Genomic DNA, 19,026 nt, shown 5'->3' with positions numbered 1-19,026 from the left:
TACTCGACTCTAAGCAGAACCTGGGACAGATCAGAGCGTACCGCGGGCACCTCCTTCTTAATGACCCGCTCAAGGCTCATCAACATGGAGGCCAGATCCACTTTAGTTGGTAAGTCACTCACCAGGGATGCGACACTTGAGCCAGGCGAGTGATGTCTGCGATCAGGCCTGGTCTGGGAGGCTGAGTCTGTCCCTGCAAGTGTGCATGTGGTGAGCGGCCTAGGCCATCCTGGTCCTCCATCCCGGCCCCCGGTTCCGTGGACATATAGCGCTTAATCGAGCCGGTGGAAGTGCCCCTTTTGGGTAGAGGTTTGCCCGTTCTCTTCCCCATCTTTGGGTAGTTCAGCTATGAGGTCTGCATGTCGGTAAAGGTTATTAATTCAGTCCCGGCGCCGGAGCTCAAGAGAGACACGTCTGCTCTAGTGCATTGCCGAGACCACGCTCCACATTGCATAATTTTTTTGATCAAATGGTTAGATCACGCACCTTCTTTCTTTTCTCCTTCACCTGGCTTTCTTCGGACCACTGCTGGTCAGTTCAGGCAGCAGGACATGCACGATCATTTGCTTATTCACTACTCTTGAAAGTACTACCACCCTATACCAGCAGCACCTTCACAAATGCAGGAATATTTCATACTTTCTTTTTTCAGAAGAACTCCTGCCCCAGGTTCCGAATCCCAAGCCACTCATGACCCCAGCCAAGATCTGGACCTGGTTCAACGGCGACCGCAGAAGGCCTTTTCCACCAAACAGCGGGCTAACCCCTTACAGATTCCTGACCTCAAGAGACCCTCCATCCATCATTCTTTAGTTTTCTCACTCCATGACCAGACAATGTTATGTTTAGCTATGCCAGTGACCCATTTGGAGATCTTATATCTTATATAGAGACACATTCCTTGCTTTGTTTGATGAAACACATCACCCATATTTTTCTGGAAGCTGACTTTTTTCCCTTTGGTTGAAATAGCTTCTTAACACTTATCAGTTTTGACTGCTACTTTAGAAGAGATGAGAACCCTCTGTCAGTACCTGCAGGCTGCTATGCTCCTCATCACAACCCCTAGCTATTGCCTTGGTATCCTGAAGTTTTTTCACCTCCAGGTTTTTCAAAAATGCAGAAGTGATTATGATTCAGGAGACTCACTTCAAACCTGGTGGATCATTCAAGTTTGCTTCCAAACACCTTCCCATGGCCTGTATGGCCTCAGACCCATCTGGTAAGGCAGGTGTGGCACATATATGCTTCAAATGTATGACAAATCAGTTTTCTTACAACTGCTTTTGAGAAGTTGTATTCCTTTTCTCAGACTTTCATGATTTTGGGAGACGACTTCAATGTATGCATGTCCCCAACCAAGGATAGGCAAGCCTTATTCCAATATACCCCACCGATCGCTACTCAGAAGCTATCTGCCTCTTTTTGTAAATTAACTAGATCACATAACCTTTTTGACACCTTGAGGATAAAACATCCCACCAGAAGAGTTATATGTCTTACCCCCCCCCCCCCCCCATAAGCTATATTCTAGATTAGATCATTTTTTCGTTATGGCCCCTCTTCTCCCTTATGTAGTCTCCTCAGAGATAAATCCCATCACTTGGTCAGACCATACACCCATTGAATATAATTTAAAGTTGCAGCTTAGCTTCAGGTGATATTTTTGGATTAGGTGCAGTGGTGGTAATTTAAGTGGGGTGGTTTTTATCTTAAATACCAGCAGCTTTTGTTAAGCCACATAGGATTCTAGTCAATAGACTAAAACCGCATCCTTTCCTGTCCATACCTGACCACTTGATGCAGTTAGATGGTACCCCTACTTATTGTCCTAAAGATATGTCTAGGGTATTTGGTGACTTCTATAAACAGCTATATAATTGCTTAAGCTCGGGCTCAACTTCCCAATTCTCACAGTCCAGGTTTGATGATTTTATGTCCTCCCTAATATTACCCCAATTGTCCACAGAAGAAGTCTCTATGCTCAACACGGAGGAAATAGCAGATATCAGATAGGAGATATCCCGCACTGCCAGACAACCACTGCCCCATTGCTTTATTAAATTCAGACTATAAGATCTTTACTAAGATGTTAGCCAGTAGACTCTCACCCCTACTGACAACTTTGATCCATAAAGCCCAAGTGGGGTTTGTCCCAACAAGAGCAGGGGACAACATGAGAAGATCTATAGATCTGTTTATATTGAGTCTCGAACCTCTTGCATTGGCCATTAGATCTCACCCCTATATCCGGGCGGTCCCGCTGTGACAACAGGACTATAAAGTGTCACTTTTTGCTGATGACATCTTACTGACTTTCACCCACCCGACATCTCTTTGCCTTTCCTACACAACACTTTATCCACCTTTGTCTCTCTGTCAGGTTTTAAAATTAACCAGTCCAAAATGGAAGCCCTACCTATCAACATCACCCCAGACTTGATCAGCTCCTTACAAAGCAGTTTTAAATATCGATGGTGCTTGTCTACGCTAAAATACCTAGGCATCCATCTCACCCCCTCGTACTTTTCTCTTTATCAAGCCAATTTTCCCCCTAGGTTAGAAATAACCAGACTCCTGAACCTCTGGTCCTCTCTCCCTATCTCTCTACTTAGCAGAATCAACAGTCTCAAAATGTCGATTCCACCCAAATGACTGTACTTATTTGAAACATTGCCAATCCCATTGTCAACGTCAAAACTGAAAAGCCTCCAGAGAAAATGCCTTAATTTCATATGGAATAATGCCTCCCATAGGATTGCTCATTCAGTAGTATTTGCTCTTACAACTAAAGGAGGTCTGGCTGCGCCAGATATCATTAAGTACTATTATGCAACTCACCTCAGGGTACTGACTTCCTGGATTTCTAGGAAAGCTCAAAATAGATGGGGTGAAATTGAAATGGGGATCACTGTCCCAGTACATCCTTGTTATATGTTATGACCTTCCTCAACTAAATGTATGCCCTAATTGATATCCCTTTGTTTAGCCCCGATGCTTTTCACCCTATTTATTTGGAGGAAATGTGCAGACCAGTTTTCTCTCTGCTCCGGTTGCTCTACATTCCTGAATGTACTTTTTAATCCAGAGATACCTGATGGATTCTCACACTCCCATGGACTCAAGCGGAGATTTTCCAGTTGCGACATCTGGTACACCCGGTTACATGTAAACTGTTGTCCTTCCCAGATTTACAAGCGAAACATTAACGCCCTGCATCCTTGTTGTTCTCATACATACAATTTAGACATTTTTTCCTCACTAACTCTCCATCACTATTTCTGGAGAAGCCCACAGATTTTGAGATTTTATGTGTCCTCATTGATCTCATCCATATATAACATTTTACATGAGACTCCCCTTCTAACAGATTCCACACATAAATTACATGAAAAAATGGTCCCAAATATTGCACCCGCCAAAATCATTATTAGATTGGGGAAAGATATGGGAATCGTCATCAAAAATCTCACAATATGTAGCGCAGGGGGAAACTGCCATTAACCACTACAATACAGGGCACTTTCGCCCCCTTCCTTCCCAGCCCAATTTTCAGCTTTCATCGCTTTCGCACTTTCAATGACAATTGCGCGGTCATGCTACACTGTATCCAAATGAAATTTTTATCATTTTGTTCGCACAAATAGAGCTTTATTTTGGTGGCATTTATTCACGACTCCGTTTTTTATTTTTTGCGATATAAGCGCAAAAAAACACGGAAATTTGGAAAAAAAACAATATTTTCTTTTTTCTATTTTAAAAGAAATCCAATAAAATCTAATTTTGTCATACATTTAAGCCAAAATGTATTCTGCTACATGTTTTGGTAAAAAAAATTCTGTTAAGTGTATAATAATTGGTTTGTGTGATCACGGACATATGTACGCAAATGATCATGTACATATGTGTGCAGGTGATCACGTACATATGTCTGCAGATAATCATTGGAACATGTGATTTTAGTGGGACATATGTGGGGAACATGTGTTTTTTTATTTGGGGACATGTCTTTTTATTATTTGGGGACATGTGTGTTTTGGGGACATGTGTGGTGACATGTGTATTGTGGTGACATGTGTGTTTGCACTGTAGGTGTATACTAAAAAGCTGTAAAAACAGCTCATACTCACTGATCACCAGCTGGCTGCAGCGGTCTGCTCTCCTCTCCTCAGCGACGACTTCCGTGTGAGAAGAGGAGAGCCGATTGCCTAGCAACCGGCTGTTTGTTTACATCACATGACGGCCGTGATTGGACAAGGCCGTCATGTGATCAGGAGGGCCAATCACAGAGCCCTCCTGACGATCTGAGATGCGCCATGTCTGGGTGCATGCGCGCGATCCCCCTCCTTCTGAAGGACGTTCCTGAACGTCCATTCAGAAGGAGGCGGCTCCCACTCGGCCGTATATGTACATTGGCTGGGTGGGAAGTGGTTAAGATACTATTTTTTTGGTATAGAATCCCTGGCCCGTATGCCCGTAATCCCACTATTTCTAATCTGTGCAAGAGGTGTGGTAGGTCTGTGGGCTCTCATTTATAATATAATATTTTTTGGGAGTGCCCTGTCATTAGCCCTTATTGGACTGAGATTCAGAATCTTTTACACAAATTACTTTCTAAACCCATTCAATTGAATCCTGTGCACTTCCTCTTAGGCCTTCCTATCCTGGGGTTCTCTAAAGCATCACAGAAACTTGGGTCCTTTATACTTTTGGCAGTGAAAAGAGCCATTCCTAGGCATTGGCTCTCTACCTCCCCTCCCACCTTCCATCACTTTCTTTCTATTGTAGCGGATATCCGTAGGATGGAAATTCTGACTGCAAAGATTGATGGTAACTTACCCTTATTTGATAAGATATGAAAAACCTGGGATGATTCAGTATACCCTCTTGAATCTGATAACCAGTAACCTCATCTGAATATCCTTTATCTTTATGTTCTTATTTAACACATACTTTTCTAAATTAAGTTTCATATATGATACTGTATGTCAATTTTGCTCAGCTGATCCAATGATGGAAATTGCTTTTACTTAAGCATATCTGTATCTTTGTTAAGCTCTATTGGTTCGTTTATATATTGTTCTGTAGTTTCAGATGTTGAAATGTCTACAAAAACCCTTTGTATCACATGATGCAATGTCTTATAATTGTTATAAATAAACAAAAAAAAATCAGTTATTTACAAAAAATTAAGCAATACCTGCATGGAAGATGATTTACTAGGGTGATGGTTCACATAGTGTAGAGAAAGCGTTTTCCCACATTTTGCTTCAGTGCACAGGAAGAAACTGAATGTCACCACACAGCAATGCAACATGCTGCTGTGCAGAGACATACATGAATTTTTAATTAAAATAAAGTTTTAAAAAGTAAACAGTGTGATTAGCCAAAATCGTGCATCAAACCATGCATGCTAAAACTGAGTAGAGCAATGTGACCAACCCCTAAAGGATTTGAGAATGTTCACACAATAAAAAGTTGGCATATTCACCTCCATTATCCAGTGGAAAAATCCCTGTGTACATACACAATCGGATAATTGAATTTTTACACAATTTATTTTGTGGTTATTCTAAAATCCTTTACTAAATACACCCTGATACATCAAAGTTTATCTGCTGGTAACAGCTGTAAAGTAATAAACCATGGGAAGAAGATTCAAAGTCTTGATTTAGCTTAACCACTGCAATACCAGGCACTTTCACCCCTTCCTTCTCAGCGCTGTTGCATATTGCATGACAATTGCGTGGTTATGCAACACTGTACCCAAACAAAATTTTTATGATTTTCTTCCCTCAAATAAAGCTGTTGATGGTATTTGATCACCTGTGGGGTTTTTATTTTTTTCTAAACAAACTAAAAAAGACCGAAATCTTAGTTTCTGTCTTAAAATTTAGTTTTCTCTTTCATTGACAGGTGCTGATGAGGCGGCACTGATGGGCACTGATGAGAGGGCACTAATAAGGTGGCACTGTTGAGGAGGCACTGATATGTAGAATTGATGATCACTGATATGCAGCACTGATGGGCACCGATAGGTGACATTGATATGCAGCACTGATGGGCACTGATAGATGGCACTGATATGCAGCACTGATGGGCACTGACAGGTGTCACTGATGGAGCACTGACAGGCAGCACTGATGGGTGCTGAGAGGTGGCACTGACAGATGGCACTGATGGACACTTATAGATAGCACTGATTGGCACTATGATAAGCACTGATTGGCACTTTTGTGGGCACTGAGAGATTTTTGTGAGGGGGCACTGACTGGCAGCTAGGAATATGTCAACAGTTCAGCCCAAGCATAAGTTCGGGCCGAACTTTGGTTGTTTGGATGTTCTGCTGCAGGAACACCGTTAAAGTCTATGGGACACTAACATGAAAAATAAAAAGTGCTAATTTTAATGGCTTATATGCAAGTTATTGTCATAAAAACTGTTTGGGGACCTGGATTCTGCCCCAGGGGACATGTATCAATGCATTTTTTTTAAACACCGTTTTTTCAGGAGCAGTGATTTTTTTAATGCTTAAAGTGAAATAAAAATGAAATATTCCTTTAACCACTTAAGCCCCGGACCAATTTGCAGCCAAAGGACCAAGCCCTTTTTGTGATTCGATGCTGCATCGCTTTAACTGACAATTGCGCGGTCATGTGACGTGGCTCCCAAACAAAATTGGTGTCCTTTTTTTCCCACAAATTGAGCTTACTTTTGGTAGTATTTGATCACCTCTGCGTTTTTTATTTTTTGCGCTATAAACAAAAATAGAGCGACAATTTTAAAAAAAAATTAATATTTTTTACTTTTTGCTATAATAAATATCCCCATAAATATATAAAAAAAACATTTTTTTTCCTCAGTTTAGGCTGATACGTATTCTTCTACATATTTTTGGTAAAAAAATCACAATTAGTGATTATTGATTGGTTTGCGCAAAAGTTATAGTGTTTACAAAATAGGGGATAGTTTTATAGCCTTTTTATTAATATTTTTTTTAACTAGTAATGCCGGCAATCAGCGATTTTTATTGTGACAGCGACATTATGGCGGACACATCGGACATTTTTGACACATTTTTGGGACCATTGACATTTATACAGCAATCAGTGCTATTTAAATGCACTGATTCCTGTGTAAATGACACTGGCAGTGAAGGAGTTAATCACTAGGGGGAAGTGTAGGTGTTATGTATGACATTATGTTTTTTTTATTGTAGGGGGCGTGGCCTGGCATGTGACGTCACTGATCATCTTTCCCTATATCAGGGAACAGACGATCGGTGACACCCACAGCAGGAAGCATGGGGAGAGGTTTGTTTACACAGGCCTCTCCTCGTTCTTCAGCTCTGTGACCCGATCACTCCCGACCCACGACTGGGCACTTAAAGAGCAACGTACAGGTACGTGCTTGTGCCTAGCCATGCCATTCTGCTGACGTGCATCGGCATGAGGCGGTCCTTAAGTGGTTAAATATCATGCCTGGGGGGTGTCTCTAGTATTCCCCATGTTTACAAAAGTATAGCAGTGAAATGACACTTCAGGTCTGGTATGGATTTTAAGGGAAACCCTGTGCCAAAATGAGAAATAAATGGTGTAGGGGTCCCCCCAAAATCCATATCAGACCCTTATCCAAGCATGCAACCATTCTGCTGACGTGCATCGGCATGAGGCAGTCCTTAAGTGGTTAAATATCATGCCTGGGGGGTGTCTCTAGTATTCCCCATGTTTACAAAAGTATAGCAGTGAAATGACCCTTCAGGTCTGGAAACCCTGTGCCAAAATAAAAAAAAATGGTGTAGGGGTCCCCCCAAAATCCATATCAGACCCTTATCCAAGCATGCAACCTGGCAGGCCTGCAGGAAAAAAGGGGGGATGAGAGAGCACCCCCCTCCTGAACCATACCAGACCACATGCCTTCAACATGTCCTTATGTTGATGGGGACAAGGGCCTCATCCCCACAACCCTTACTTGGTGGCTGTGGAGGTATGCCGGCGGGGGATTATCAGAATCAAGGGGATACCCAGATCCCTCTTAACAAGGGGACCCCAAATTCTGGACCCCTTATGTGAATTGATAACGGGCTTCCCCATGGAGTTAGAGGGGGGCGGGGCGTAGGGGGTCCCCTATGCCATTTTTTTAAATTTGGCGCAGGGTTCCCCTTAATTTTCATTCCAGACCTGAAGGGCCTGGTATGAATTTTGGGTGGACCCCAAGGCAATTTTTTTGTTTCATTTTGGTTTGGGGTTCCCCTTAATATTCATACCAGATCCAAAGGGCCTGGTGACAGGTACTCAGGTACTCTGATGGCCTGGTGACAGGTACTCGGGTACTCTGATGGTCTGGTGACAGGTACTCGGGTACTCTGATGGCCTGGTGACAGGTACTCTGATGGCCTGGTGACTGTATTCGGGTACTCTGAAGGGTGGTGACATGTACTCGTGTACTCAGTAATCATATGAACTGTGACAGGTACGCATATGGACTGTGACAGGTACTCGGGTACTCACATGGACTGTGACAGGTACTCGGGTACTCAGATGAACTGTGACAAGTACTAGGGTACGTAGATAGACTGTGACAGGAACTTGGGTATTCTGATAGACTATGACAGGTACTCGGGTACTCTGGTGGACTGTGACAGGTGTGACAGGTACTCAGATGAACTGTGAAAGGTCCTCTCTATTGGGGGGACAATCAGTGTGATTTGTGTACACTGTAAGCCGTAACGAGATGTTACCGCAATCTCCTTCTCACACACGATTGATGTAGGAGAAGGAGAACCCGGTAACATCTCATTACAGTGGTTTGTTAACATTTAGTGATCACAGCCTACATAGCTGTCCTATCCAGGGTGTTTCCCCTGTGGCCTGAGTACTTGTAGGTACTGTCATCTCAATGTGTGCATTTCAATGTCAGGTCACAGGGGAACAATTTAGGATTAAACAATACATAAATTGAGGTATGAGCTATGTATGTGGTGTATTTGATTGTAGCTCGTGCCATTTACATTATGTAGGATGTACTACCCAATCCTTAGGAATCGGGATAGGGGAACATTACTTTGACTCGTGTAACCCTAGTGTAAAATTTATGTCCAATGCATCAAGACATTTTAAGCAACACCATGGGGGAGATCTCTCCTCTTTTAGATTTTGTGGAATAGAGTAAACGTGGTAAAGTAAACTTGGGCCCGGGGGGAGGGGGGGTGACTGCCAGCAGCGACTGTTGGTTGGAGAGGGAGGCTTGGCATATTTGTAAATTACGGACCAGGGTCCCGCAGGGATTAATCCTCAGATTGCACTTAGATTTACATCGCTGCTAATTCTCAAGTCCCCCTCTCTGGTTATTGCCCTGTCAGTCCTCCCTCTTTAGTCTCAGTCCGTTTCTCCTTTTGTATAGATGGAGGATCTAGTTTCTGCTTTTCACTACAGTATGTATTCTTTTTTCCTTTATTCTTTTTCTATTTTGTCCTTATTTTACACATGTTTACAGTTTTATTTGTCTGGATGTTTTATTTTCCTCCTGGTCTTGAGTAAGGATTGCTGTGAATGGTTCAGGTGTTATGTGTCTATTTATTTTTCTGTGTATTTTGAAGATAGATGTTATGATCAAAGCCCACCCGGGTTAAAGAGGGTCAACATTTCTGTGTGGGACTTTGTAACATCTGTAGGAATGGTAAATTCTACTAAGAGTGGATAATAAGGATATATTGTGAGGGATGTTTCCCTATATTTACAGAATACATTACAAGAGTATGTTTCAATAGGATGCCGGGGATAATAGACATGTTTCTAGCGACTGTCAGAGATGCAAAACCTGGCTAGCCAGGCACAAGGAACACACATCAATTATGTTCAGGTCAGGACAGTGCAGGTCAAAGCCATGTGAAGAAATTGATCTGGGGAACTGCAGAGAGTTTGACTTGACAATGGTTCAAAAACACATTGTCATAGCAATACTTAACACCTCCCAGTCTTCATGCCACCTAGAATTGTCCAAACAGAAAGTAGGCATCACTGGGCAATTGCTCTTTAAATCTTCTTTATTGCATAACTGTTATACTATTCAGTTATGCACAAATTTTAGTATGTTGTGCTTTGTATGCCACTTTACACTATAAGCTGTTCTCCCAGGGGATACATTTCTGTTGTAGGGACTGATATATTGCTTATTGCAGAGCATATTAAATTACTAACTAGGGGAGTGTTATGTTACTAATTAGTATTTAGAGACTTAAATGTCTATTATTGTTTGCCACATTTTTTAAATCGTAAATTCATAATGGCATTTTGCTAACAGATTTGATGAAAATTCACATTGGGACCTATATAATATGGGACCTATGTGCACCTCATTCTGTTTTGGTTGACCTGCAGTATATGGTACTGAAGTACCGGTATATATTAATCAATGAAAGGTAATTGGCTGTAAGAACAATTGAAATACTCTAGGCTTTTTCATGTGCATGCAGCATTCATGGTAATGCACACATTTAGGTATGATGGACTTATATTTTGTTCCCTTTGACACTAAACTGCAGTGCATAGATGTGAAACAATCTCATAGAAAATAATAGGATTTCTACTTGAAATGCAGTTTCAAGCAGTAAAATGCATTTTTTTTGGTGCATCAAAAATAATTTTCAAATGCACATACAACTGCACCAAGTGCACATGGCTGTCATTATATCAAGAGCCAACAGTTGTTTAAAATGTGAATGATATAGAGAAGGGTCAATGTAGGTAGCATTTTTAACTGCACATTCTGTAGTGAACAAAACAGAAAATTCAAAAGTAACATAATTTGGTTGGTCAACATGCACAACAAAGTAAGACCACAAGATGCGCATTGAACTAAAGTTTTAAATAAGACAAAGATGGTTGTCATTATGCATTATCACATCTGATACAATTGTTGTCCAACAACCAGTAATTTATAATAGCCAATCTTCATTCTCTAGGCCATAACTAGTCACAAGTTTTTCCCTCTATAACCGAACAATGCAATATACAGTATATCCATAATACCAACATGTGGCAATAAGTAAGGCGACGTGGATGAAGAATGTCATACTGGTGGGCATAAAATTATTTTCATTGTATTAAAGCAGTATTAGTAATATGACTAATAAATTGAGATTAAAGTTACCTGCTGCAGAGCAACATTCTTAAAAAAAAACTTTTCTCATGCATTTTTTGCTCTTCAACACTTTGCAAAGGCTGTGAAAAAAATCTATTTACATTTTGGAAATACAAAGATGCTGATTCAAAGCTGAGAAAAGAAAATGAGAACAAAATCCAAGTTGCTGCCAAAAGCAACAAAAACAACAAATAAAGTTTCATCTCTCATTTTATGTATGAATTAAACAAAAGATTTCTGCTTGTCACTATGGGCAAAAACTATATGCTCGTGCACCCTTTTTCTTTAGTTCTAGTAAATCAGCTCCATAGTATTTTAAACCATTATCTAGACTTAAAGGGCATCAAGTAAGAATTCTGTTCACTAAAAATCAAATTATACATTAGTGAAATTTGATGTCGGTGAGAAAAAAAAATTGCCTTAACTAATAGGCCATCAATAAATTTTGGAGTACCACCTGCTTCATTATTCCTTTTTTTTCTATTTGTTCTTGCCTTATAATCTACCATATCTACCATTTCATACCACAATACCCCCCCCCCCCCCCCCCCCCCAATTCATATATGCCCAAATACTACCATATTAAAATCTGTTAGAAAATGTGTGCATTAAGCTATTGTCAAGTTAGACAAAGATGAAGCCAAATTGGTTATTGCACTTTTTGACAGAAACTGCATTTTGAACTTCCTTGGTAAATAACGTTGTATAACCAATTTATTATTGCAGCAATGTTATCATCTTAGGGGAAAATGAAAATAAACGGAAAAATATATATTTTGTATTACTTAATAGAAATCCCATAACTGCCTTAAAAGCATGATATGCTATTTTACATATACAGACATACAGTATATTTGCATCCCTTTTGTACTTGCCTGTAACTGTTCTTCTAAGGCAGCTGTAGTTTTATCTCCACTTGCTTCATCCACCACTACCACCATGTGAGTAAGAGAATTTACTCTGACCTGCTCTTGTTCCAAGTCATCCTGCAAAATCTACATGAAGCAAAAAAGACAAATATAACATTAGAAAGGAATATGCCTTAAAATGAAAGCATATCTGATGCCAAAGCATTGTTTTAATGAGTGGGGATTGGTTGAAACCCTCATCTGATTTTTTTTTTTCTGTCTGTGTGCAGTTGGGAATTTCCCCTTTTCAGAATCACAACAAGAAGTGAGAAGTAATCTCACAAACTGGGTTTTTAAGATATTTATCACCTTAACAGGTATCCCCATTAGGTTATTTACAGCAAGAAAAAGGGAAGTAGAGTGGAGGAATGTTCTCTCCACTCCCTTCCCTCTACATGGAAGCACCTGCTATGCCAGTCAGATGCAGAATTCAGGATACATGGTGGGGGCATGCTTACAGGGTGAATTGTGTTACTGGGGGTGTTTGGAAGCAATCTGGAGGCTTCATAGCCACCAGATTGCTTCCATCTGACAGCCAGCAGTCAACTTCATGTTGTTACATCCATAGGACATAAGGAGCTGACAGAAAAAGGGTTAATCTTCAAAGAGCCATATCCTTGTCAGTATCCAGCCATAATTTTCTGTGTTCAGAAGATGCAGGAAGACTTTGTTAAACACAAGAGAAGAAATTAGAGCCTAGTCTGTTCTGTAAAATCATGCATGTTTTGGGGATATCCTGATCTGCCCCTCACCCTTCTTCTCATATTGGAATGTGCAATAACGTAATGCCTGTTTAAGCTAATCGAAACAACTGACCCTTATCCTTTTATTTTTCCATGAATACAGAGATGTGAATTGTTAAATAGATGAACAGACATTGTGCGTAATCGCACACAATTACAAGTTTAGTCTGACCAAGTGCATAGTACTAAACAGGTCGTATTGATATCTCAACAACTTTATATAGCTCCGCTATTTACTGGCAATTACAACCGAGCAGGACAGGGGGGCTTGTCGAGCCCTATCTCTCAAGATGTGGGATTAGAGTTAATAGGGGCATTGAACATATATGTACGTCAGGAATTGAGCCTTGGTGTCTGTGTCCTGGTTCTCTGCTTAGGAAATTCTGTATATAGAAGTGGTTTCATCTGTCTTAATAGGTTCAAGGAGTAAGGAAAGAGGTCAGTCTTCTGGGCTGGGGTAGTCTTGGGGGGGAAAGTCAGTCATCTGGGGGGGGGGGGCATGGGGGGTAACAGGGAGGGAAGATACTATGGGGAGGATCGGGTAGAGAGCGGGGGGAGGGGAGGGTGGGAGTTATCCAGAGATGTCGCCTTCTCGGCCTCCACCACGTCTTCGGTGAGGGGAAAGTCTCCCGTAAGGGCCCCCAGCCTGCGGGGGCTCCGCCTGGGACCCTGTATAGGGTGACCCCGGGGCTCCTGATATTAGTAGTGAGAAATGTCTATCAAGGGGGATTGGCTGAGATAGTCTTGTTCAACTATTGGGACAATGAGGACTGTTAAGGTTTATTGTGGAGGAATACCTGTCTGAGGTTTGAAAGGTGTTTTTTTTATTGATATGCAAGAGTGTTTATGACATTCTGTGTAGCTGTTGGTCAGCTGAAGATCAATAATTACCATAGGTGTGCGCAGACCATTGCATTCGGGTGTGCACCCCAAAGCTCACACACATGCCTTTCTTTGCAGCCTCAGCTGTACTGCACAGTGAACAAAGGGGAAGTGCTCTGTGCTGAGTGGCATCCTATTAATTTACAAAACAGTTTACTATGCTTCAGTTTATGAACACAGTGAGTGTGTTCACTGTGTTAATTTAGAAAAGGAAGGGTCCAGTAAATGACATACTGACTAGCCCCTTCCCCCACTCCATTCTGAAACATCCCCCGCAGCAGCCAGGGAAAGGAGAGGAGGAAAGCAAGCAGCACTGTGGGGTGGGGGGGGATACAACAGGGAGGGGAAGCCCAGGCAATAGGGGGAATCGGCACCACACACAGTGATTAGGGTGTGCCCAGGCACACCTGGCACACCCCCTGCACACGCCTATGATAATTACTGAAGATCAATAGCACTTTATATAAATTCCAATAGTAATACCAATGTTGCTAATAATTAACTACTTGCTGACCAGCCAACAGTTTTGTTTTTGCCACTGGCTGGTGGCCTGTGCAGGCACTGCAGCATACCCGTATGTTGCTTCACTCATGCACACTGTGCAGCTCCCTTGGGGCACACAGTGGTGTGATATGCGACCACTGTTTCCCAGACACAGCAGATTTCGGTGCTTGGTATTGGGTCAATGTAATTCCCATGCAATCACATATCATCTAGTAAACAGTCATTAATGGAATCCATTCATGTCATCATTGTTTACTACTGTGTGATTTGTGATAGGTTACCAGTGATCACATGGTTCCTGGGCCAATCATATTTGTACTGTCCTGGCAGTTTAAGGCCTCAAGAAATGAGAAAGGCAGTACATCATGATTGATCCTATTTTTTTTTTTAAATGTAGGTTGTTTTTTTTTTGTGTATATAGCAAAAAACAAAAAAAAAAAAACAGTGTTTATTACATGCCACCAATTTTTTTTTTATAAATTTCATTTGGGTACAGTGTTGCATGACCAAACAATTGGCAGTTAAAGTAGCACACTGCTGAATAGTAAACACATCCTGGTAATAAGGGGTAAAACCTTTTGGAGGTCAAGTGTTTAATAAATAAATCAATGTGACATAGTACACTTTACACATCTTTGTATATTACCTCATTATGTGAGAGTATATTTCAAATGATGGAAAAGAGAAATTACTGAACTTGTAGAAGAAACATGACACATTTTATATAAATATCTTATGCCATGGAACACAGAGAAAACAACTTGCTTTTGCTGCTATGAGTAATATCTTATTCAAACCCTTTATTAACAGCATGACTGCATTTAGTAATTTAGTAGTTATCTGCTTGTGTTAAACACAATCTTTCCATTTTGTAATAAATGAAAGTAATAGAACTATGCTAGACTGTCTAATTATATTTTCTGTCAAAATACAATCTCCCTCCTCTCTCACAATTTATGTAAAAGGTGGCAATGGAAGAAAAGAAGTATAAAACTCAAAAATTAAGGAGGAAGTCCATTCATGAAAGATAAAAAGGATTTCCAGGCAGTTACAATAACTACTAATGAACTGAAGAATCTTCTTCCTGTACTTAAACTCCTTTCTCTTCTGTCAGGTTCTTTTATGCTATACGGCCACTTAACCTGTCATTCTTTTTGCTATGCAGCCCCTGTTTGCTACCTACACATTCTCTAACTCTATGCAAAGTGTCTACAAATGGAGATATGTTTTTTAAAAGGCAGGCTGCTAACTAAACTCATCACCCACTGGGGTTTAAAGTATTACATGACTCTCCATTAAAGAAAACTACTGTGAAAACATTATTATATAAGAGATTAAAACACAACTACATGTTTCTTTTTACGTAATACCTGTAAAATAATAATAGTAATAATTTTGCATGCATGCCTACCTACACACATTTCTTCCCGTGCCTGCTTTAAAAACACAACATCTTGTTAACTTTTCTGTGAGCCGATGAAAGATCTGCATCAAAGTGATAGGATGTCATCTCCAGCAACTTCTTGCAATTTCCTGCCAGCAACTAAGGGGTTAATTAGATAGATTGTCCACTTTGCAAGAAAAGTTGCACTTTGCTAGGGAATTACCCCCAGAGCCAGGCAAATGAGGTGATGCTCTGTTGACCTTAATCATTCAATATGTTTAAGCAAGCTACAAAATGCTGTTTTTTTATTTTCTTTGCACATGATTGGGTATTTTTTGCAAAGAGAAATCTTATCACATTCATTAACCACTTGCAGACCAGCGCACGCCAATTTATGTCGGCAGAATGGCACTGGAAGGCAAAAGGGCATACAGGTACATCCCCTTTAAGAAGCGGTGTCGTGAGCGTATATGAGCCACCAGAGTTGCGCGTGCACACCTGCTGCGGTCTCCGCAGACTCAATGTCCACGGGGTGCCCGCAATCATATCATGGAGAGGAAGAACAGGGAGATGCTTTGGTAAACAAAGCATTTTCCTATTCTGCCTAGTGACAGGACAGTGATCACAGCTCTTTGTCATAGAGAGCAGTGATCACTGTCCTGTGTGTTGAAGCCCAGCCCCCTCAAAGTTAGAATCACTACCTAGGACACACTTAACCCCTTCACCGCCCCCCTAGTGGTTAACCCCTTCACTGACAGTGCCATTTATACAGTAATCAATTCATTTTTATAGCACTGATTGCTGCATAAATGACAATGGTCCCAAAATAGTGTCAAAAATGTCCGAAGTGTCCATCATAATGTCGCAGTCCTGACAAAAATCGCAAATCGCCACCATTACGTATAATAAAAAAATAATAAGAATAAAAATGCCATAAAACTAGCCCCTATTTTGTAGACGCTATAAATTTTGCGCAAATCAAAATCAATATGCGCTTATTGTTTTTTTGTTTACCAAAAATATGTAGAAGAATACATATTGGCCTAAAGTGAGGAAAAAAATGTTTTTTATATGTTTTTGGGGATATTTATTATAGCAAAAATTAGAAAATATTTTTTTTTTTTCAAAATTGTCGCTCTTTTTTTGTTTATAGCGCAAAGAATAAAAAACCCAGAGGCGATCAAATACCACCTTAAGAAAGCTCTATTTGTGGGAAAAAAAGAATGTCAGTTTTGTTTGGGTACAACGTCGCACAACCGTGCAATTGTCAGTTAAAGCAACGCAGTGCCAAATCACAAAAAGTGCTCTGGTCATTGAGCAGCCAAATCCCCCGGGGCTGAAGTGGTTAAGTCCTAGGGAAAATTCCCTTGCACAGTGTAACTTACCTTGTATAGTGAACAGTCTATTTACCTTTAGTAAAGCTACCCCAAAGTATGTATTATGGCAGTTCTACCACCACACTACTCCACAGAGAAAGCAGATGCTATGGGGCCCTGGCTTATATTTTTGTATTGTAGCCCAGGGTAGGTGAGCTGTGCTGTATTATAGTGAACCTCTATGCCATTTAATATGTTTAACTCCACATGAGGCATGCTATTAAAGTGGTTGTGAAGTTGTTGTTTTTTGGAACAACAACTATGTCATATTTACCTGCTCTGTGCACAGATTTTGGACATAGTGGTCCAAATCCTTCTCTTCTCTGGTCCCCCTCTGGTGCTGCAGGCTCATCCACTTTTTCATTAGTCACCATAGGAAGCTGCTTCCTATGGTGGCATATGTGTGGGCTCATTTCCAAGCTGAGTTGTGTACTTCTATTTACACACACAGTGCTGCTCAACCCCGTCCCCCGCTCCCTCCTTACTGTATTTTATTGACAACAGCTGGAGCCAATGTTTCCCACTGCTGCCTCCATATTCAGTGAGGAGAGAGCAAGAGCAGTGATGATGCTCTCAGGCCCAGCACTAGATAGAAATTGGGCGCAGGTAAGTATTAAGGAGGGCTGAGGGGAAGCTGAACAGTTTAGTTGAATGCAGCGAATGCATTAAGGTAAAAACCATAAGCCTTTACAACCACTTTAACTGTAATGTCTTTGGTACCCCAATTTGATTTAGTTTCACTTTCTTTCTGGGAACTGACATTTTCTCACTTCAAGGCTGAGTCCTACCAACTGCCATCCTACTGTTCAGTAAAAGAGCACTTATTGGCCACCACAGTAATCTCACTGATCAGGGGAAAAGCTGTTAGTAGAGTTTAGCCATTAAGTTATGGCAAATCAAGTCCCAATAACAAAGTGAAATAAAATTAGAGAGGGGCACTGAATAAATGTTTCTAACTAGGTATAACTTTATCTGCTTCTAGCAGCACATACACAATTTGAAACTGAGACAGAGGTTCACTTTAACAGTATATGATATTTGCAAATTCAATAGCTATCAATGTGTAGCACAATATCTTCTCCCAATGGAACATCTTTTCCCAGCTACTGAAGGCTTAAACATAGCACACACTGCTGTTTTTTTTTTTCTTTCAATCCAGTGGGCTAAATGAAAAAAAAAAAAAAACTGTCAGCTCAGGTCGTAGCTGCTGTACTAGCATCCGATGTTAGTACAGGGATCTTCCCTGCTGTTTTGACCCCCACCAGAACACACTAGTTAGTGTTCTCAGCCATTGGCTGAAAGCGTTGACCTGGAGTCGGTCGGCAGGCCTTTTACGGCCATGCCCCTTCGACAGAGGCTGACCAAAAGGCTGGCTTCTGTTGGACCGACTGCAGTTTAACTTTCATTCTGATACCACTTTCAGAACATACTGCTTTCAGAACACACCACTGCCCTTTTTCTCTATGCATAATCCCGTTAACAATACGTTTGCATCCTCTTCCTTTGCTCTCACCTTCTGTTGTGTCTCCAGAACAGAAAGTGAAGGAAACGCTTCACAAAAGAAAACAGACAGAAAAAAAAAAAAAACTAAACCAAACACTTTGTGTTTTAGATATATTTAAAGACTTTTTCCTCAAAGATATACAAATTAGATTCTACAAAAGTCAATCCACCAAAAAGTGCCAGCAAACAATAACTTATCATTTAATAGGAGAATGACTGTACCCCAACAAAACACAACTGAAGTATACAGGTAAGGCAAAAACGTGTAGATAGGTATTAACCAACAGGCTTCACCATTCTTTTTAGGGAAAATATTTTATATGAAAAGTTTACTGTTTCAAATAACCTAAGACGACTTTGATATTTCATAAACTTAATAAAACAGAAAGGCTACTGTTTTTATAAAAAATAAAATTATAAAAATTGCATTTACAAAACAGCAGAACTCAGCTGTATTTCTGAAGGTTATCTTTCAGTTAGAATAATGGTAACGGACCAGTTGTTTCTATGATGCACAAACAAATCAAGGTCAGCTTTGTTATAGCCAAAGTGTCTTTGAAACTGACTAAAAGTGTCAATAAAAG

At 40.6% G+C, this 19,026-nt stretch overlaps 1 protein-coding gene across 5 annotated transcripts in view; it reads right to left on the bottom strand.

The window, feature by feature from the left end:
* The window catches only part of DMD (dystrophin), a 3,436,004-nt gene that overhangs the window by 2,246,931 nt on the left and 1,170,047 nt on the right, over nucleotides 1-19,026 (bottom strand). For all 5 annotated transcript variants that reach the window (XM_077482558.1, XM_077482560.1, XM_077482557.1 and 2 more), the window contains one exon: nucleotides 12,018-12,137. In XM_077482558.1, the coding sequence (XP_077338684.1) occupies nucleotides 12,018-12,137 (120 nt within the window). The remainder of the gene's footprint in view (nucleotides 1-12,017; nucleotides 12,138-19,026) is intronic.

This window comes from Lithobates pipiens, unplaced genomic scaffold (assembly GCF_037356315.1).
Source record: "Lithobates pipiens isolate NorthernLeopardFrog02 unplaced genomic scaffold, aLitPip1_a1.2 Scaffold_16, whole genome shotgun sequence".
In the NCBI taxonomy this organism is placed as follows: domain Eukaryota; kingdom Metazoa; phylum Chordata; class Amphibia; order Anura; family Ranidae; genus Lithobates; species Lithobates pipiens.
The sequence above is the reverse complement of the archived record's forward strand: the minus strand, read 5'-3'. Positions and strand labels throughout refer to the sequence as shown.